Here is a 22,653-nt window from a genome sequence, read left to right on the forward strand (position 1 = left end):
GCCCCTAAATCATTAATTTTTAAATTTTTGCAGGGAAAGAAGATTTTAGCAGGGCTCTTAGAAAGTACTTGGATTTTTGTGTGTGTGTGTGTGTGTCTGTACCATATTATACGATTGTCTTTTCTTCAGGTCTTTTCCTATGCACTTTGATGAGAAATCCATGTTTGCTGGTGATAAAAAGGGAGCCAAATCTTTAAAGGTAAAACGTTCTTGATTGAAGGGTAGGTTGTACTGGTTGTATTTTAATCTTACTCACCTAAATTCTCTTCTTTCCCATCGTCCTAACTTTTTGAGGTTTATCTAATGGGATTTCTCTATAAGTGGGCCAAAAATTCATCACCATACTTCTTTCTCAGTTCCCTCTCTCTTCTAGTTTGACCAGCTTCTTAGTCAATCCTCAGTCATTATTCTGCCCAATAAGTGTTAAACTTTTATAAATGTGTTTCTAAAAGGAATTATTTTGCAAGTTTTGTTAGGTTAAAATTGTTTATTTTGTTTTAATGCAACTTTCTAAATATCAGTGGCTAGCCACTTTGAAGGCAGTAATATTCTTAATTTTTCTGAAGATTATTTTATGGAATGTTACAGTTTTTAAGTTATTATTATTATTTTTATTTTTGACAGGCAGAGTGGACAGTGAGAGAGAGAGAGAGAAAGGTCTTCCTTTTGCTGTTGGTTCACCCTCCAATGGCTGCTGCAGCCAGCGCGCTGTGCTGATCCAAAGACAGGAGCCAGGTGCTTATCCTGGTCTCCCATGGGGTGCAGGGCCCAAGGACTTGGGCCATCCTCCACTGCACTCCCTGGCCATAGCAGAGAGCTGGCCTGGAAGAGGGGCAACCGGGACAGAATCTGGTGCCCCGACCGGGACTAGAACCTGGTGTGCTGGTGCCGCAAGGCGGAGGATTAGCCTGTTGAGCCATGGCGCCAGCCTAAGTTATTATTTTTTTTTGATGGACTTTTGGACTGATAGAAAACCTAAAACTTACCTGTTAACCTGTGATATCAGAAGGAGAATATGTTTTAGTAACATTATCAAACTTCATATCTGGAATTCTTTGTTTTCATTTGCTTATAGTACATTGGGGAATAAATTGTACTCTTAACATGATAATAAAATATTTGAAGCTGGCTGGCAAATACTGTTCTAATATAGCTTCATGATCTTTTCTAACAATTCTGAAATCCAAAAACAAACATTTTCTCATGTTTGATGCAATACAATTTGTTAGCAAAAGCCTGAGCTGAACTGATATTAGAGATAGAAAGCAGAATTCCAAAACAAAAAAATATTCTATCAATTTTCTTCCATTTTGTTGGAGAAGCATTAATGTATTTGATTGCAGGGTATTGCCTCATACTTTGTGGGGTACTTAATAATATTTATTGCATACACAATATTTCTAAAATTTGAAAAATTTCTCAAACACCTTTGTGTTAGATGGTAGATATAACACAATAACTAAAAAATCAATACTGAGTGTTTCTCCATTGATGAGAATTTCTTTTTATTTCTGAAATGAAATAAGGAATTTAACCAAAACTACATTTTAGTGTTGGGGGATTGTTTTGTTTAACAGTTGTGTTAAAGATATATTGCTATTATTGCACTGAATATAATGTTAATTTTTATAACACTTCCTATTTTCTAAGTATTTACACAGATATTATATTTTTGATCTTCAAAGCACCCTGTATAAGACAGGTCAACTATAATTATGTGTATTTTTGTAAATGAGTAAAGTAAGACTGAATAAGGCCTAAGGTCATGACTAGCTTCCAACCACATGATGCTGGGAATTTTGCTATTTTTCAAGAGTGTGTAAAGGAAAACCTAACTCCGTTTTCCATCTGCCCCAAAGACCATGCATTAAACCAAGAGTGGAGAGCAAAGGCTTTTACATTCTACTTCTGTTGTCTTTGTTTTGGCCAAGATACTGATTCCTTTTAATCCCTTAGACAGCTGAACAAGGCTTCTGATGGCCAATTTCAGGCTACTTGCCTCCAATTCCATGCAATAAAATATTTACTCCATTCAACAAAATGATTTTATTTTCTACATTTTTCCTTTTGAAACAGATGAGGGAATGTTCTCTTAATTTGTGTCCTCAGATAAAGTGACATTAGCTTTGAAGATAGAGTAAGCCATGCACAGATGCTTACAGGTAGAAGAGCTTCTCCTGTGTAGGAAAAGCCAGAGATGCAGTAACCATCAGTCTGGCACTGCATCTTTGAGGAAGCTGGCACTAGTTAATGTGGGAGTCACTGATACACCCTGCACAGGCCTGTGATCATCAACATGGATTGACACCTGTGACAGATATGTGATACTAAGGAGCGATATGAAAATTGATCATTGTTCTAGGGATAGTATTCTGATTTAGGTTCACAGAAAGCAAAACATCAAAATAAATGAAACATAAAAGATGTATTTATTATTGATGGAATGTAGATAACTGCAAACAGCAGTTAATTAATGTTTTTTAAATGTCAAGACCATTTGATCATTTACTATTATATCCCCATAATGCATATTTTAGTGCTTTCTCTAGAAACAGCCCTTCAATAAAACTTTTTAAATTAATATGCAGGATCAATCTTACAAAGTTTTATTAATGTCCATTGTTTTATGTTCCACACTTATATTGTCCAAGTTCAAATATTTTTTACTGTTGGAAAACACATTAATAAACTTCAAAAATTTTATTTCTTAGTTCAACCAAATGCAGTTTAATTTTAAAAGTCTAATTAACCTGAAAATATTTGCTGCTTGCCAGGAAGAATTTCGGTTACATTTCAAGAATATCTCCCGTATTATGGACTGTGTTGGATGTGATAAATGCAGATTATGGGGGAAATTACAGGTATGTCTGTTGTCTTTTCTTCTGAAATTGTTACTAACTTTATATTTTTTTTCACTGAGTTCAAAATTTTTATTAAGATGTGCTCATTTTTCATTATAGTTGAGAAATAGGCAGATCCAAATTGTGATTTTTCTGCTTTACTGATGAAAAAATAAGCATTATTAAACTCTAATAGATATACATGTGTATGGATTTTGTTTTCTGTGTCAATTTTACTTTTATTGTATCTGCTAGTATAATCTCAGATTCATTTATAAAGCTGGTGTTTATGAATAAAAGGTAAAATGTAATTATATAAAAAGATTTAAGTATCAAATTTTGGTCATTGAATTTATTTAATTTGCTACATAATTACCAAATAATGTTCTGCAAAGCCTGTTACTGTATATTTTTAGTTTAAGAATGATTGATATTTTAATCTCATTTTTCTCCACTGCTGCTACTTGAGTAATTATAATGTGTAGGAATCACTAATAATCTGAGGTTTGAATTGATAAGAGCTATAAAAAACGCTGTAAAGGTTATAAATCTAATTGTGGTCCTAATATGTTATTGGTGATGTTTAAAAAAGGCATTTTCATAATTTTGGATGGTGTATGTGTCCAGTAAGTGTTATACTATTCCGGTTTCCTTGTTAGCTTAAATCTATCATATGTATAACATGTGAGGAAGTAGAAACTGTACTTTTCATAGTTTAACATTTTGTTAAAAAGTTTAGTTCATATGAATTCCTGTCATCACAGTAGCTGTGTATTCCTTTAAACCTTTATAATAGTTATTATGTAAAGTTAATTTTAAGCTTATTAGTATTTTTCTTTAGACTCAGGGTTTAGGAACTGCCCTGAAGATATTATTCTCTGAAAAAGAAATTCAAAAGCTTCCAGAGAATAGTCCATCTAAAGGCTTCCAACTCACTCGACAGGAAATAGTTGCTCTTTTAAATGCTTTCGGAAGGTAAGACCCACTTTTTTTTTAAAGATTTATTTATTTGAAAGTCAGAGTTACACAGAGAGTGAAGGAGAAGCAGAGAGAGAGAGAGAGAGGTCCTCCATCCATGGCTACCCCCACAATTGGTTGCAACAGCCAGAGCTGCACTGATCCGAAGCCAGGAGCCAGGAGCTTCCCCTGGATCTCCCACATGAGTACAGTGGCACAAGGACCTGGGTCATCCTCCACTGCCTTCCCAGGCCACAGCAGAGAGCTAGATGGGAAGTGGAGCAGCCAGGACTCAAACTGGTGCCCATATGGGAAACCAGCACCATAACCAGCGGCCCCACACGCTACGTCACAGCATTGGCCCCAAGACCTACTTTCACAGTGAAGACTTGATTCCCTTTGGGGTTTCAACAAACTACAAAGATCATCCACTGTGCCAGAGTAGAGTTTAGGTCCTTTTGTTGACAAAAAGATAATTATTTTGTTATACCTGTACTCACTTTACTTAGATTAGCATGAATGCTAACAAAATTAGTTTCACTATAGGTCATAAGAAAAACTAATGATTTCCAATTGCTAATATTTAGCAGTTTACCTCCTCAATTTTTTAGAGAAATATTCTATACTACTTTTTAGCTGGGCATAACTTGTTCAAGTATAGTAGTAGATGAAGGAAAATTTAGTTGATTGAAAAAGTGATAAAAGAATTTTTTTTTTTTTGACAGGCAGAGTTAGACAGTGAGAGAGAGAGAGTGAGAGAGACAGTTCTTCCTTTTCCATTGGTTCACCCCCCCAAGTGGCTGCTACAGCTGGTGTGCTTCACCGATCCAAAGTCAGGAGCCAGGAGCTTCTCCCTGGTCTCCCATGCTGGTGCAGGGCCCAAGCACTTGGGCCATCCTCCACTGTACTCTTGGGCCACAGCAGAGAGCTGGACTGGAAGAGGAGCAACCGGGACTGGAACCCAGGGTGCTGGTGCCACAGGTGGAGGATTAGCCTAGCGAGCCACGGTGCCGGCCAAAGAAAAAGAAATTAAACCCTTCATTTTATTCTTTATTTCTTAAGCTAAGGAGTTTTTTGTCACTGATTTCTACCTCGTGTGTGTGTATAGACATGTAGCTTCCTTTTTGTTTATACCGAAATGATTTCAAAAATTAATTTATAGAGATACATGCAATACCAACTAAGGAATACAAAATAGAAGGAAAAGAATAGCAGATAATGGTAATATGCTACCTTGGGGAAAGGGCAGAAAAAAAATCAAGTTTAAAAAATACAGGGCTGAGTAATAAGAGTATTCCTTATGCTTTCTTCACATGTTTTAAATTAAAAAGAGACAGTGAAAATATATTGGTTATACATTTCTCATCTTGACAGATTCCACCTGTTGCTGCTCCATATTGAAAGATGACTATGTAGACTGAGATTTCAAACACAAGATAGGCAGAATGTTAGGCAGTTAATAATCATGGATGAGTACAAGGTACAGGAAGGGACTTGGCAGAAGATAGTCTTTACTCTTAGAGCACTAACAATGTAAAAGTGTGTTTAGGGAGCAACAAGAAAGCAGAGTGGTCACTTGAAGAGAAATGGGCAAAATGAATTTAAAAGATCAAATGCAAATCACTTCAAAATTTTTTTTGTTACAGATTATCACTTTTCCTATCATTAATCTAGAATCTGTTGATAACAATAACTGGCTTCCTTTTCCCTTTTAAAGCAAGACCAAAGAACCACTGCTTTCTTTTGTCAATCTTGAAGAAATTAGAGCATACTCACTTAAAAATGGAAAGCTTCACCGTTCAGTATTGTTTACTTCTTTTTTTAGATTTTGCTTTCAAATTAGAGACCATATAACAATACTGATAATTTGACATATGCCTGCATCATTTACTGTACTTACTAACACACTTTCTTTTTCTTCTGCAGGCTTTCTACTAGTATACGAGAGTTACAAAATTTTAAAGTCTTACTTCAGCACAGTAGGTAATAAAGGCTTTTATATGTCTGATTAGAGACATAAAGTGACTTTGTGAAGCCTTTTAGTCTTGGACATTCAGCAGAAAGAGACTAATCTTCTAAGACTTCAAGACTTCTGAACTCTTAAAGAGAAAATTCAAATGCTCACTTGAATATTTATGATTCTCAATAGATTACTGTCAATTAGAGATATTTATAAATGAAGTATATACTTTAAAACATGTAAGTTATACTAATTCTGTGTTTATTTTCGTGTGTTTCCACCTGTTGAATAGTTTATTAGTTTATAATTGGTTTTGTTTTTATTGAGTATCCCTTATTTCCAGTTGTCAAATGACTCTCTATCCTCATAACACAGTTTGTTATGGAAAAAGGAGAACTAGGGAACCAGATGTTGCTTAGGGCTGTTATCAGTGACAAAGACTTACCAGTGATTTTTTTAATATTGCTTTTATCCTTGCCTTGCTCTGTGAGTGTCACCTTTTATAATATGGAGCAGTCAACATATTGAATGGCCCTCTCAAAGAATAGTTACAGAAGTTCCTTACGATTTCCTGGGACTTTAATTTCATTGGTTTTAAGATTTTTTGTGTTGCTCTTACTGTTTTGTTTTGGGTAAGCCCTGCTTTCGTAAAGATGCTGAGTCAGCTACATTTCATGTGTGTGCAGTGAGCTGGCTCAGGCATACTCTTTTATTTAGAAATTACAAATCACCTTCTTTCCATTTTGCCTTTTTGTTCCTACCCAAATTTTAGAAATTATCAGTTGCTTTAAGGAAAGAAAAATTGCATAAATACTTAACAGGTTACTTCTTGTTAAAATTTGAATGGAATTATATGAATTTATAATGCCAGTTAAAAACATTATACACACATAAAATTTGCTATGTTAAGTAATGGTAAACATTTGAAACATTTGTAAAGAATTTAACTTTAGAATACTGCCTATGCAATCCTCTCTCAGTGTAATTTTCTTTGGTAGGATAGTCCAGCATGTAGATTTGGTCAAGCCTCCTTTAAGCTTGCTCTCCTCTTCTCATATTTAGTTAACTGTATTTTGATGGTACTTTGTGTGACTCGTAACAAGATGACTCATAAATCCCAAACTGTCATTTTCTAAACTCGGAATTTAAATCTTTAAACAGTATTTTTAAAAAATTTTTGATTTTTTTAAAACGACATCAGCAGATAAGTGATTAATTTGAAAGACTGCATTTATGTAAAACACGGGTACAAAATCAAGAGTTTCTCCTTGGATTCTTCAGTCTTCTCTGAAGTAAATAATAAGTGCTCTTAAAACCCACATCTTATCCTGCCAAAGTCTGAAATGTGTTCATTGATGATTTAGTGATGTATTTTAAATTTTATTTAGTTAGCTCACCCCTCTTTTAAATACTTAACTATCCCTTGGAGGGATATAGGTGGGGGTGTAAGTTCTCACTGGAGTTATTTTTTGTCACCTATTTTCTAACCTTCTTAAACTTGAGATTTTGTTGTTGGTATGTTTTTGTTAAATTAAATTTTTAAATGGCTGGCTTGATTGGAACTTCCTCCACTTTTTCTTTTCTTTCCAAGGTTTGTAAGTAGTGATGGTGGAGGAGGGGACCTTACGGCAAACTTTCTAAAATGTGACCAAGCAATCTTGCTAGTAATTAAACAGAATTGTTTTTAGTGTTCATTCAGAGTTGTAGAAAATGTGAAAATTTTGCACTTTGTCTTTTATTACTGTAAAGTTAAAGAACTTTTTGGTAGTGTTACTTCATATTCCTTCATAAAGAGAAAGGCTGTTAAACTGTTTACTAGAGAAAATCCTTGGTCATTTCCATTTATTGTTTTTTTCCTTGCTCTGATTTGTTTCAAGCTTAGGAAAAAGGGTATATTAGAGTGTGTTCTAGGAAATTTAATTTTTTCACTATTAAGAAAATAAATTCTTAAGCTGAAATTTATCACAAATTAGGTTGGGGTGACCTACATTTTTGTATATGTGTGTATTTCTTAAATGTATAACTGTAGGAATCTTTGTTTCATGAGCCTGGTGACATTTTACCGTCCTTATGCTAGATATTGGACAGTTACCATGCCTTTTGTTGTGAAATACTAGAGTACTGTTGCATTGTGAAAATGCTGGGCTGGTGAGTACCTCTTGGCATTTTGTCTTTATCTCATCACCTAATTTAAAAATCCCACACTTAATAATATAACTGACAGAAATGATTGTACCAGCTGATGAAGTAATGAAAAAGAAGAAAAAGAAAATATTCCTTCCTTCAATGGCATGAGTTTACTTTTTGTTTAAGTGGTATCTGTGTAAATTAGACAAACTATAAATATTGGTAAACTCTGAATGCTTCTGCTGCTTTGATTCTTAGATTATGATGAGAATCAGACAAGATAGCACTGGTTTTAGTTTTGAAATTTGATGTAAAAACATTTAGACATTTAACATAGTGAATTACTTAATATTTGTAATCTGTGTGCATATAAGACACTGTGCTATGTTTTTCAACTTTGCCCAGGTGCCATTGTATGTAAGAAAGAACAGCTATTTTGGTCTTCATCAGCATTGCCTTCGGCTGGAAATTTGGGAACAGTTCACAGTAAACCTCTCAGAAGTTTGCAAACTGAAGTATTTGCAGAAACTGTAGCTATTCACCAAAAAACATACAGATTAGGTGCATGGTATCATGAAAATTATTTGGTACAAAACACACAAACCTATATGTACTTTATTTTAAGTAGTATCTACAGGTGTACCTTTGATTTGAACAAAATTCCAAATAATTTGCTGTTGTACCTGCCAGATTCTGGAAAATGTGAATTAAAGTACATGTTTCTGCCATTTTTTCTGTCTGTTTCTCCCCCCCCCCCCCTTTAGTATAAGAGTTTCTTTTATGATATGACGATTTGACTGTAATTTGAGGAGAGGGAGGAAATATTTTTAGGTAGTCTGGGGTTGCTTCTTCCAACGTAATGACAAGTATGGCAGACACTGTGAAGTGCTTTTCAGACATCATTTAGTCTTCACAACAGTGCTTGTAGGTAAAGTACAATATGAGGGTTCTTTGTGGAAAGTAAGTGGAAGATAAAAAGGTAAGTTTATTTGGTGCAAAAATTTTGAAATCCATGTACACAAGGGGTCTTCAAGAAGTTCAAGAGAAATGAGTATTATGACAAAATGATGCATGGATTTCAACAATTTTTTTCACCAATTTTTCACCATTTTTCCATTTTTCAAACTTTTTATAAAGAAAACAGAGGATGAGAGAAGCTAACTAATTTTTCCATAGTCAGAAACTGTGGGTTGTGGAACTGGAATTTGAGACTAGAAAATCTGACTCTGGAGCCTGTACTCATAATTTGCTCCATTTTGTGTCATTTCTGAAGTTGCCTATTTCTTTTATTTATTTATTTATTTATTTATTTGACAGGCAGAGTGGACAGTGAGAGAGAGACAGAGAGAAAGGTCTTCCTTTTGCCGTTGGTTCACCCTCCAATGGCCGCCGCGGTAGGCGCGCTGTGGCCGACGCACCGCGCTGATCCGATGGCAGGAGCCAGGTGCTTCTCCTGGTCTCCCATGGGGTGCAGAGCCAAAGCACTTGGGCCATCCTCCACTGCACTCCCTGGCCACAGCAGAGAGCTGGCCTGGAAGAGGGGCAACCGGGACAGGATTGGTGCCCTGACCGGGACTAGAACCCAGTGTGCCGGCGCCGCAAGGCGGAGGATTAGCCTAGTGAGCCGCGGCGCCGGCCTGAAGTTGCCTATTTCTGATTCAACTAAAAAGTGGGGGCTTTAGGCATCTTTTGATTTGTATTGCATCACAAGGCTTTTAAAATATGCTTATTTTATTTAATTTTTTGAATAGGTAATACATTCACATGGTTAAAAAACAAAAAGGGATAAAAAGTTATACAGCAAATGTCTTCCTTCTGTCTTTGGCCCAACTTCCCATGCTGCACACATACACCCCTTCACCTTAAATACCCTGTTCTTGGGTTCTCATACTTCTGTCCACACTTTTTTTAGGCATATAACAACATATACAATTGGAAAGTCTTACTTCTTGTCTCATTTTTTTACAAAAAGTGGATTAAGTAGATACCATTTGCTTGTTTTCTACTTAATATTTTTTGGCAGCCTTCACATGTCACTTGATAGTTTCCTCAGTGTTTAGTGACTGTTTAGTATACCACTATATGGATGTGCTGTCATTTATCCAGTCCACTATTTTTTTTGACAGGCAGAGTTGGACAGTGAGAGAGAGAGAGACAGAAAGATCTTCCTTTTCCATTGGTTCACCCCCCAAATGGTCTCTACGGGCAGCGCGCTGCAACCAGCGCACTGCGCCTATCCGAAGTCAGCAGCCAGGTGCTTCCTCCTGGTCTCCCATGCGGGTGCAGGTGCCCAAGCACTTGGGCCATCCTCTACTGCCTTCCCGGGCCATAGCAGAGAGCTGGACTATCCAGTCCACTATTAATGGGCAGCTGAATTGTTTCCAGACCTTGTTCATGTATCATTTCACATTGACATAAATATGTACCTATAGAAATGTGCATTTTATAACTTTTGAATGATACTGACATATTGTCCTTCATATAGTAGTTACTGGTTCACCTACCATTTGAAATTTATGACAGTACCTGTTTATCCACAACCTCACCATTATTAAAATGTTGGATTTAGCCATTCTGATAGATTTTAAAAAAATTAATGTTTTTTGTCTATTATTAAGAGTAGGGTTGGGCCAGCGCCGTGGCTCAACAGACTAATCCTCTGCCTTGTGGCGCCGGCACACCGGGTTCTAGTCCCGGTCGGGGCAACAGATTCTGTCCCGGTTGCCCCTCTTCCAGGCCAGCTCTCTGCTGTGGCCCGGGAGTGCAGTGGAAGATGGCCCAAGTCCTTGGGCCCTGCACCCCATGGGAGACCAGGATAAGCACCTGGCTCCTGCCTTCGGATCAGCGCGGTGCTCTGGCCGCGGCAGCCATTGGAGGGTGAACCAACGGCAAAAGGAAGACCTTTCTCTCTCTCTCTCTCTCTCACTGTCCACTCTGCCTGTCAAGAAAAAAAAAAAAATCTACCGAAGAACAGGATTTGACTATTCATTCACTGTTCTAGAAGCTGGGAAAATATCAGTGAACAAAGCAAATATCCCTGCCATCATATAACCTACATACTTTATAACCTAACTAGATTATATCTAGTTAATGATAAGAATGCACTCAAAAAACATTCAATACAAAAGAAATGGCCAAAAAATAATCCTGACTCACGGTGGCGAAGGTGTCTTCTTGACAGGGCCTTTAGGCTGTCATGGGCAAAGTTCTCCCCTAACATCTGTTGGTCAGGGAGGAGTCAGCACTTAAAAAGAAAAGCTGTGGTATTTTACTCACCCTGTGACTTCCTTCATACAATGTATTTCCAAATGGGTGGGTGGGCTACTACCTTGACAGGTCTTAAATCTGCACACCTGAAGCCCAGACTCTGGGCTAATGAATTCAAGGGGGTAGCACACTAAAAACAGTTACACAAGCTTAATGGCCCTGGTAAAGCATTATTTATGCAAAAACATGCTTTTTAGATATCACTTAATGCCTTCAAGGAGCACCATGACTTGGGACTGCAAAGAGACTGGGAGGACTGTTGTAGATCAGTTTTTAAAAAGGTATGTGTTTGGAAGGGGCAGCACAAAATTTGAGGATCATATAGGATAAAGAGACATATGTAGCTGAAGGGAGAGTAGATGTGTGATCTCCAGTTAAGACTATGCTAAAAAGGTTCAGGAGCAGACAAATCTGGATATAAAAATTCGAATACTTTTGAGTGGTAAGGCAGCCAAGGTCCAAAAGAGTAGATTTTGGACGTAAGTTAATATTGGCAAGGTATTAATCAGTATCTGAGAAAATAGAGGGCAAGGCCTAGACAGTTCAAGGAATAGAGGAACCAGGTAGATGGCATTAGGAGCTATTAAGTCACTGGTTTTGGATTTGAGAACCTTGAACCCACACATGATGACATAGGCAGCCAGTCTGTGAACTCCATACAGAATGAACCCAGTTTCAGTACCCTGGCCCAGAGGAACTTGGAGGTATTGAGGATCTGACACAGCTGAAGGTTGGGGACACATCCCCAGGGGACTTTGGGTGTTTTGATTCTTTGGTTCAAGGACTCTCTGTGTAGCCCTGCCAAGAGTAGGGTTAATACCTGGGTATTCCCGAGTTTATAGACTAGGATCCACAGACCTGTGACAAGTCCCCAATCTGGTGTCTAGCTCATAATAAAAAATTTTTACTCTGTTATCCTCACTTTTTAAGTCAATGTTTTCTCAATGTTAACCAATTTATGATTCAGTCTTTGATGGGAAGAATTCCACTATTTTATCCTGATCCTTTCCAACAGCTTCTCCATTTAGACCTATAAGAAGTCTTAAGTAGCATTTATGCACAGTTAGAAATGGTTTTAATAAAATTCTTACACAGGATAAAAAATGGTAATATTACAAGTGTCTGATCAGACCTATACCAGTCTATATATCATGCAACAATCTAAACTGAATGTAGGATACTATATTTTTTATAGTAAAGTTTAGTTGGAAATCTCGATAAAGTTTCAGATATTTAGACTCATTTAGTTCTAATGTAAGTCTACCTGTACTATTAAAACATAAAAGCAGTATTCTAGTAATAGCCACTAGTAAATATCTTTTTCTCACAACACTTGAAAAATGTTACTCCTTTCCTCTTAATGTGGGTTTGGTGTTGGCAATTTAGTGTTGGCCCAACACTATGTCCAACCAAGAGCAGTTGTCTTAGATTCTGGTGAAAGAAGAAATCTGGGGAGGCACTACTGAGTGTGCCAGGTGAATGCAGCTGAGTGTGGCAATCAGTACAGCTATTAAGAATGTGGCCGAGGGGTCTGGTGTTGTGGCGTAGCAGATTAAACTGCTGCCTGCAACACTGGCTGCTCCACTTCTAATCTGGCTCCTTGCCAATATGCCTGCGAAAGCAGCAGACGATAGCTCAAGAGCTTGGATCCCTGCACCCATGTGGGAGACATGAAGGATGACCCTGGCTTCGGTCTGGCCCAGCCCTGGCTGTTGCAGCCATTCGGCTAGTAAACCAGTGGATGGAGGATCTCTCTCTCTCTTTCAAATAAATATTTTTTAAAAAAAAAGTTGGCATAACTATGATTGATGCATATACTGTAATCAAAACTTCCTAAGTCCACAACAGTATTGAACATACTCAGATGTTTTAATCATCTGTTCTAACAAGTTCATTGTACAAAGGAAAAACAGCATCTAAACAAATCAGTTGGAATTCTGAAGACAGTCACCTGCAGAGGTGGATATCTATTCCAGTAGTGACACACAAACTTTGAAACAGTTACACAGAAACATTCACCTGCAGCCTTTCAATGCTGCATCAGACTTAGGTAAATAAGGGTTCAGCGTTTTCAGTGACTGCCCTCCCTCTACATATTTAACTTCCAAATGATTGGAATTTTGTTTTCCTTTTAAACAAGAGGATGTTTGGTTATTTCAGAACCAATAGTTACCATTCCTTTACCTCTTAGTGTTTAATATTCTACATAAGGAGAAGTTTTGCTAGTGTACCTAGCAGAACAAGTAAATGGAGAAGATGAAGGGAAATTGTTTTTCTTTTCACCCTTTTCTGACATTTCACGTGTTATATTTGAATGTTTACTATCAGATAAAAGTACTTTGACACAGTCTAGTTTTTTATATTTAATATGTGTACAACACTGAGGTATTTTAGCATTAGTTTTTAAACTGGGAGGGAGGAGGAGAATAGGCACTTAGAACATATTTATTTTTACAATAAATCAATAGTTCAAATAAATACTATGTTGGTTTTTTAATCAAAGTGAATTGTAGCTTTTATCAGTTAATGCTGAGCATTTCAATTTTCCCGCTAATAACAGAATTATAAACCATGTATATAGGATGTGTGTAATTATATCACTTAAGAGTCTAATCATTCTTTTAAAAATTATCTGCCCTTAGCTGACCTAACTGAAAGACTGCAGAACTTTTTGAAGAGATCATTTAAAAGAGTTTAAAGCATGTGTTGAGACGGCCTTTAAATTCTCCCAAGTATTAGTGATAGAGATGATATAATCACAATAACGTTTTACTTATAATAATCACTTATTTTAAGGCAACCTGAAAAATCAGTGCAGGTTTCGCTTCAGTGTAGAATTTTTCAAGTTACTGTTAAATGGTGTGTGACCCACACATTTCCATGTACTGAAAGGCAAGAATATTGTTACCTGGGGTTATGCAGAGTAAAGATCTTCTATACAATTGAAGAGCCCAACCATGACTCTTGAAACTTGAGATCCCAGTTTTAAACATCATCAAAATGATAGATGTTGTCTGGTCTCTGTCTCTGTGAAATCAATGCCCAGAGATCAATTATTCCTGAAGACCAAAATGGAAAGCAAGACATTTGAAATAAGGTACATCATGTACGTCAGACATGTTAATTCAAGTTCCTTCCCTGTGTCTCAAGATGAGATTTCCTAAAGCAAGGCAGTATGGCACCTTCTCTTTGGTAATAGTACTTCCTTTAGATCTTTATCTGTTGTGGAAAATCAGAGCATCTAACCTTCTGGTAGGCAGGGTTTTATGGCTTTAGACTTACACAGTGGAGGTTTCAGAACAGCACTTTTGTTCTGGGTAGTAGTATTTCATGACATGTTTTTCACTTGAATGAAAGATGACATCAAAGCAATTGTCTGGAACATGCCCCTCTACATGGCTAAGACATAGGCATTATGCTAAAGAATACTGCAAAGTTACTGACATTTTAAACAGGCAGCTTCCAAAAGCTGTTTATATAGTCATTTAAAAATCATTATCATAAATATGGTTGGAAATTACAGAAAACACTATTAAGATTCCATATAGCCTTTTTTTTTTTTTGGTTCACAGACTAGAGGCATTTACTGTTAGTGCCTTGTTTGGAACTTCATTTTTTCTTTGAATGTAATGAACATTCGGTGAGTTGGGAAAGGTATAATGCTGTAATCCTGAGGTAATGAATAGCAGATTTTTATTGGGCTGAAAAAACTGTGCAAAATCTATGAATATAGCAGGAGAGGTTTAATAGTATAAGTCAGGTACATTCTTAACATTATCAACTTGTTATTGCAGTGTATACATTAGTGCCTGATTCAAACAAAGTACGAGACTTTTGGCAGAATTTAAGAGATGCTTTGGGGTAGGTACTTGGCCTAGCTGTTAAGATGCTGGTTGGGACATCACACTGCCTGGCTCCAGCTCCAGAAACCAGTTGCTAATGTGAACCCTGGGAGGCAGTGGTAATGGCTCAAGTGATTAGATTCTTGCCACACACATAGGAGACCTGGATTGAGTTCTTGGCTCCCAGCTTTAGCTTCTGCAGTTGGAGAGTGAACCAGTAGGTCAGAGTACTCTCGATATCCCTTCCTCTCTACCTCTCAAGTTTAAAAAAATTTTTTTTTTAAATTAAAGGAGAGAGATTCTTTGAAGGACCAGCTACCAGACCTTACAGAAACTCTACAGAGCTAGTTACCTTATAGTCTATTATTACTCCATTTCATTTTAACTTTCAACATTGGAGTTGCAATTAGCTTTCTGGATTTCAGCTGTATTTAGGAGTCAACCGATGTGGAACTCTAAATCTAAGTGACCTTCAGAGGTAAGGATTGGAGGAATACTTTAGTCCAAAAGCCTTAAAAACTGTTAGACCATATCATCTATACTTTTAAAGTGAATTATGCATAAAAGTCTGTGCAAACTACAACATACATTGTAATAACATTCTCAAGGAAAAACTCTAGTATACTTTAGCACTATTATTTTAAGTTATATAAAATAGATCTTTATAAAAGTACAGGTTTTCTTTAAAAAGTTTAAATTATACCCATTGAAACAGGCTCACTTTTTAGTACTAACATAAGGGTTTATCAATCTAAATTATTGCTTAGTCCTATGGAGCCATTAGAAACTTATAACAAATAAACATTAAGTCTTGTGTCTTAAGGAAATGTGCCCTAAACGTTCAGTTGTCATGAAGTTTGCCTTTCTGAAGCTTTTCAGCTGAGGAATCTTCCATAAAATTGTTAACCGATGCTACCCATGGCTTGGTTTGTCAGGATCCAAAGTGGAGTCTTGATGCAAAGTTCCTACTTGTGCCAGGAAGCTGTTCGTTTGTTGTCCCCAATCAAAGTAGTCTGGAGCAAAACTGAAAAAGAAAAAAAAAAAAAAATTCAGTGGCTTGAAACATTATACTATGCCTGATACAGCTGGTTTGTAGATAGAACTGGGATTCTCTTATTAAAAAAGCTTTTATTTAATGAATGCATTTTTCATAGGTACAACTTTAGGAAAATAGTGGTTCTTTCCCCCATACCTGCCCTCCTACCCTGACTCCCGTCCCACCTCCTACTCCCTCTCCCATTCCCTTCTTCATTATGGTTCATTTTTAGTTTAACTTTATATACAAAGGACCAACTCTATGCTAAGTACAGATTTCAACAGTTTGCACCTCCCCCCCCCCAAAAAAAAAACACATAAAGTACAGTTTGAGAACAAGTTTTCAATATACAATTCATTAAGGACAGAGGTTGGGATTTTCTCTTAAATGTAGATAATCCCAAAGTTCTTTGTGCCTTTTCCCACAAAACAGTGCTAAGCATGTCCCTAGAAGCCTACTCCCAAAAAAGAGTTCTACTGAACACTTTATAGAGCCCAGAAGTGTGGTACTACTAGAACCTTAAATCAGTCACACCATGCACATATTTTGGCAACAAATTGTTTTTTAATCCTAAAGAGTATAGTTCACTATCTGTGTGTCTAGGCAAATAACTTCTGTACCTCAATTTCCACATCTGGAGATTGGGGGTATTATCAGTAGCAATCTTGTTGGGCTGCTGTGGGGACAAAGTAAATTAGTACCTGTGAAGTGCTTAGAACCACATCTAATACTTGTAATTGGCACTCAGTACTTGCCAGTTGTTTATCATTGTCCTCTATGTGGACCTGGAGGTGGTGAGGACTCTCTCAGCTCTCAAATGCCCCCTGGCAGGTGAGGGGGTAGGCCTGCTGCAGCATGGTATGGCAAAGAGTGGACAGGAAATGCGATGGAGTAGCTGGGTAAGAGAAGACTTTTAGGGAAGGGGTGAACTCAGAATCTGCCTGACCTCTGAGGTGGTCCTTGTTCACTGGCCCCCTTGCTGATGGTGTCCTTCAGTCTCATTGGCCCGGGGTTGGGTGGTCTTTTTTTCCTGACTACCAGCCCATCCTCCCTGGTCCACCAGAAACACAATGTGGTCTCCCAGCTCTTCTTCAGTTCTCCTGCCCCCAAAACAAGTGCTCTTTTCAGAGCTCTTCAAGGGGTTTCTAAGGACTTTGACTATAGTTATAAAAAGTTAAATTTTTCTTTTATTACTTCTCCCCCAAGAGGAAAAAGTTTTTTTTTTGGACAGGCAGAGTTACACAGAGAGAGAGAGAGAGAGACAGAGAGAAAGGTCTTCCTTTTTCCGTTGGTTCACCCCCAAAATGGCCGCTACAGCCAGCGCACCGTGCTGATCCAAAGCCAGGAGCCAGGTGCTTCTCCTGGTCTCCCATGCGGGTGCAGGGCCCAAGCACTTGGGCCATCCTCCACTGCATTCCTGGACCACAGCAGAGAGCTGGACTGGAAGAGGAGCAACCGGGACAGAACTGGCGCCCCGACCGGGACTAGAACCCGGGATGCTGGCACTACAGGCGGAGGATTAGCATAGTGAGCTGCATCGTCGGAGAAAGGTTTCTATTACAACGTAAGTGAAAGGACTGCGTAAGTGCCCCCCTTCTAGGGAGCCCCCTTTCCCTGCAACAGGAGTCCTGGGATGACAAGCAAGAGAGGGGGCCTGGCAGGCACCAGGTCAGTCCTTTAGGCTCGGCTGGCCTTGCTGACCTTACAGGCCCAGGTTCACAGATGGAATCAGAAGGCGTCTGATCCCTGCAGTCATGTGTGGCTGAAGCACTCAGGCTAAAGAAGGGGTGGAACGTGTTGTGACATAGCAGATTAAGCTGCCATTTGGGCACTGGTGGGTTCGTGTCCTAGCTGCTCCACTTGCAATGTAGCTCCCTACCGATGGCCTGAGAAAGCAGTGGAAAATGGCCCAGTCCTTACGCCCCTTCCACAACATGGGAGAATAGAATAAGCTCCTGACTTCTGGTTTCAGCCTGGCCCAGCCTTGGCTTGTGCAGCTGTCTGGGGAGTGAACTAGTAGGTAGAAGATAATTCTCTGTCTCTAACTCTTTCAAATAAATAACAAGAAAATTTTTTAAAAAAAGAAAAGAATAAATGGGATGGGGATCCCAATAGCTCACACCTCCCTGTTTTTAGACCATGCAGTGGCCAAAATAAGCAAATCTCCACTGCTGGATGGGTGAGTGCTGTGGTTGTAGTTAGTCTCACATCCTCGGGTACTTCCCTCCTGTTTCTATTTGCCTTCCCAACTCACTGAAAAGTGACTGATGGAGGCTGAATTGGGAGCTCATTTACTGTCTTGCACACTCTGTGTATGCTGGTTTGAGCTCTTTATTTAACTGCCCTACTCAAAATATTCTGGCCCAAATCTGCAAGTAGATTTTCAAGGAAGGAGATGCTGTTAAAACCCAAAGGAGAGCAGAGCATAAGCATAAGTGAGACTAGGAGATGGGGTACTGATTCATAAACTCTTAGCATGGCTTGAAATGAGGCTGCCTGTGCTGGGTCCCAGCCTAAGCACTGACTAGCTGTGCGACCGGGTGCAAGTCCCCCAACCTCCAGATGCCCTGGTTTCATCTGAGATGTGATGCCTGAAGTTCTGACTTCACAGGAGTCTCATGAAGAGTAAAATGCTTGTGAACCTCTTAAAAGAGTGGGAAACGCACAGTAGGTGCCATGTAATATTTCTTAGTCATCTAAAGACTGAAACAAATACACTTCATTTAAATGAAATATTCAATTAAGAACTGACATTAAAAATTGAAAATTTCATCCAATAAAAGAATACTATTTGAATTTACTCTCTGGCTTTAGAGCATCTGATTAAGGACATCTGCCTGGATTTCCTAAATCATGTTCCGCAGTGTGACTGCACGGTCAAGTGCTCTGTTTCCCTCTTGGAGAGTCAGAGTGCACAGTATCCTATTACAGGCTTGGAGAAATCCTGCAATCTAAAAAAATGGTGATTTTCTTTTCAAGTCATCATTTCCTTCTTTGTGGTATAGCTATTAAGAAAATAGAACTTGGCCAGCGCCGCGGCTCACTTGGCTAATCCTCCGCCTGCGGCGCCGGCACCCTGGGTTCTAGTCCCGGTTGCTCCTCTTCCAAGTCCAGCTCTCTGCTGTGGCCTGGGAAGGCAGGGGAGGATGGCCCAAGTGCTTGGGCCCTGCACCCGCATGGGAGACCAGGAGGAAGCACCTGGCTCCTGGCTTCAGATCGGCACAGCGTGCTGGCCGTAGCGGCCATTTTGGGGGTGAACCAAAGGGAAGACCTTTCTCTCTGTCTGTCGCTCTCACTAACTCTGCCTGTAAAAAAAAAAAAAAGAAAATAGAACTTCACAGAATATTATTTAGGGGACACTGTATAATGCCATGGGGTTATTGAAATTTCAGTATCAGTCCTATCCCATTCAGAAATGCTTCACCTGAGTAAACTGATACACTGTAGCCAACCAGTCTCAGACCTCAGACTACCTCCAGATGCAGGGTTTTTATGCAGGAGTTTTAGTTTTCATCAGTCAACTGCCTTGATACAGCCCTCTCCTTCCTGAACAAGGCTTCTCTAACGTGACTTAAGGTCTTACCTTCCCTGAAGTCCCTGAGGGGCGATGTTCCAGGCAAGATCATCATCACTGTCATATCGTCGAGGGTTGTCGAAGAAATAAGATCTGGGGCTGAACCCGTGGCTGGGGACCATTCCAGGGTTGGTCTACGAAGACAGGTAATCATTCAGCATACCTGCAGACACTGTGCCTCTTACATGACGAAGACTGTCATATGATCTTTCTTGCAGAAGACTAAAGATACTTTCCTCCTCTGGCTGTGGGCTGCACCTGTTTGGCTGCAATGTTCATTTCGGTTGTTTCTGTGTTGAAGAGAGATTAACCTTTCCCTTTTTCTGTACTGACAAAATCTTCTATCCCCATCTTGTAACAGGGAATCATCCTCATTTCAGTCTTTTACTGAAACGCCAGACAATTCTCAAATGAGCCAAACTAAAGTAGCCCCGTTTTATATAAATCTGTATCCTGTGGGCATTCAGAGCACTACAATAATGATGTTGAAATCCTTTGGGACATTTTTCTCATCCTGCTTTCCTCTCCTGCCTCTATCATCATTTCATCCTGCCTGTGCACCCTGAGCTCCTCTCAAAAAGTTTCCAATGACTGGTCTCAAGTAAACCACAGATGTTCTTGCCTGCTTTCAAGGTCACACCTGTCCTGGGGCAACTGCTGCGGCTCTGCCAGCAACTGCTAAAAAAGTCAAGTCCCCCGTGGCAGGAAAGAGTCATATAAACAGATGATCAGAACTAGACTTTAAAATAAAATGATTCTGGCACAGCATTTGAAATCCGTGTATATATCACTAGTGCGGCTTTTTGAAACGGCAACCAACAGTGTTTGAAATGAAGTTGCCATAAGATGCAAAATGATAGGTGAGTTCCTGCTTTTCCCAGATTAACCAAATGCAAGGAACAAAGGGGAACTTATACGAGGTGAGATGCCTTAAAATTTACTCAAAAATGTCTATGAACCTCATACATAAGAATGAAGTTGGATCCTATCCTTACACCATGTACTGGCGTTGTGGAATAGCAGGTAAAGCTGCCGCCTGCAGTCCTGGCATCCCATATGGGCGCCAGTTTCAGTCCTGGCTACTCCACTTGTAATCCAGCTCCCTGCTATGGCCTGGGAAAGCAGTGGAAGATGGCTCAAGAGCTTGGGCCCCTGTACCTGCATGGGAGACCCAGAAAAAGCTCCTGGCTCTTGACTTCGGATTGGCCCAGCTCTGGCAGTTGCAGCCATTTGAGGAGTGAACACCAGTGGATGGAAGATCTCTCTCTCTCTCCCTCTCCCCCTCCCTTTCTCTCTCTCTCTCTCCTCTCTGTAACTCTGCCTTTCAAATAATAAATAAGAAAATCTTAAAAAATTCAAAATAGGCTTTTAAGACCCACAAAATATGAAACTTAGAAGAAAATATCGGGGCAAGTTTTCATGGACAAGTACAGGATCTGGCAGGAGATTCTTAGATGTGACACCAAAATGCATGAGCAACAACATAGGCTAGACCTCATCAAAATTTAAAATGTGCTTCAAAGGTTACCATCAAGAAAGTAAAAAGACAGCCACAGAATGGAAGAGAAGATTTACAAATCATGTATCTGGCATATCTAAAAGAACTGTTAAAATTAAGTCATAAAAAGTTAACCCAGTTTAGAAAGGGAAAAGAGAAGCCAACATTGTGGTGTGGCGGGTACGGCTACTGCCTGCAGTGCCGGCATCCCATATGGGCACTGGTTCGATTCCCAGCTGCTCCACTTCAGATCCAGCTCTCTGCTGTGGCCTGGGAAAGCAGTGGAAGATGGCCCAAGTCCTTGGGCCCCTGCACCTGCGTGGGAGACCCAGAAGAAGCTCCTGGCTCCTGGGTTTGACCTGGCCCAGTTCTGGCCATTGCAGCCATCTGGGGAGTGAACTAGCATATGAAAGACCTCTCTCTCTCTCTCTCTCTCTCTCTCTCTCTCCCTCTCCCTCTCCCTCTCCCTCTCTCCCTGCCTGCCTCTGCCTCTCTGTAATTCTGCTTTTCAAATGAATAAATAAATCTTTAAAAAAAAACTCTCAAATTTCATAGTGCATTCAAGTTATCTGGGGTGCTTGTTAAAAATGTGCATTCCCAGAACCTACCCCAGAGATTCTGATCTGGGTCCTGAACGTGGTCTAGGAATGTACAGTTGCATGAAGCCCTTTGCAGGATTCTGATGTGGATGGAGAGAGCCAAGCTTTGAACATACTGTTACATGCATCTGCAGTGTGGCTCTCTAGTGAGGCTGAGTTTAAAGACTTGTTTTACCAAATGAATTCTGAATACATATGGTAGATAACATTTTCAAGAAATACCCCACCTGCAGTGTGCCCTTCAAAGCCAATGTGTAGGAGCTGCATTATAAATTTCCCCATAAGGAAAGAAAGAAAGAAAGGTTTTTCTCCAGCAATTATACAGGTGATAGAGAGAGAGAGAAATAGAACTAAGTCATGTAGACTATAAGCTAAACTTTCTCCTCCAAACTGTATGATGCCAGAGAAAGCCACCTTTGTAACAGTGATTAAATCATGAACTCTGGTGCCACACTGCCTTGGTCTGAATCCTGGTTGTGTCTCTGCCAGCCACAGGACATTAAGCTCTGCTTCCTCATCTAAGAATGGGTACAATAACAGTTTCTACTTTATAGGAATATTGTCAGGATTAAAAAAACCTATTTAACGTGCTTAGAGGGGCCAGCGCCATGGCGCACTAGGTTAATCCTCCGCCTGTGGTGCTGGCATCCCATATGGGCACCTGTTCTAGTCCTGGTTGCTCCTCTTCCAGTCCAGTTCTCTGCTGTGGCCTGGGAAGGCAGTGGAGGATGGCCCAAGTACTTGGGCCCTGCACCCACATGGGAGACCAGGAGGAAGCTCCTGGCTCCTGGCTTCGGATCGGCCCAGCTCTGGCTGTTGCGACCAATTGGAGAGTGAACCAATGGAAGGAAGACCTTTCTGTCTGTCTCTCTCACTGTCTGTAACTCTCTGTCAAATAAATAATAAAAATAAAATAAAGTGCTTAGAAGTATCTAACATGCTTAGATGCTACA

At 39.4% G+C, this 22,653-nt stretch overlaps 2 protein-coding genes across 4 annotated transcripts in view; one reads left to right on the forward strand and one right to left on the reverse strand.

The window, feature by feature from the left end:
* Positions 1–8,612, forward strand: part of ERO1B (endoplasmic reticulum oxidoreductase 1 beta) — a 68,179-nt gene extending 59,567 nt beyond the window's left edge. For 2 of the 3 annotated variants that reach the window (XM_062210693.1, XM_062210694.1), the window contains 5 exons: positions 130–199; positions 2,775–2,861; positions 3,682–3,815; positions 5,724–5,780; positions 8,290–8,612. In XM_062210693.1, the coding sequence (XP_062066677.1) occupies positions 130–199; positions 2,775–2,861; positions 3,682–3,815; positions 5,724–5,780; positions 8,290–8,305 (364 nt within the window). In that variant the 3' untranslated portion in view covers positions 8,306–8,612. Of the gene's footprint in view, positions 1–129; positions 200–2,774; positions 2,862–3,681; positions 3,816–5,723; positions 5,997–8,289 lie in introns of all 3 variants that reach the window. The other variant, XR_009867934.1, reaches the window with a different exon arrangement.
* A 934-nt stretch (positions 8,613–9,546) lies between these two features.
* The window catches only part of GPR137B (G protein-coupled receptor 137B), a 54,765-nt gene continuing 41,658 nt past the window's right edge, over positions 9,547–22,653 (reverse strand). Inside the window, 2 exon segments of the mRNA XM_062210695.1 lie at positions 9,547–16,017; positions 19,613–19,737. Coding sequence (XP_062066679.1) covers positions 15,906–16,017; positions 19,613–19,737 — 237 coding nt within the window. The 3' untranslated portion in view covers positions 9,547–15,905.

Source organism: Lepus europaeus, chromosome 14 (assembly GCF_033115175.1).
Source record: "Lepus europaeus isolate LE1 chromosome 14, mLepTim1.pri, whole genome shotgun sequence".
Classification (NCBI taxonomy): domain Eukaryota; kingdom Metazoa; phylum Chordata; class Mammalia; order Lagomorpha; family Leporidae; genus Lepus; species Lepus europaeus.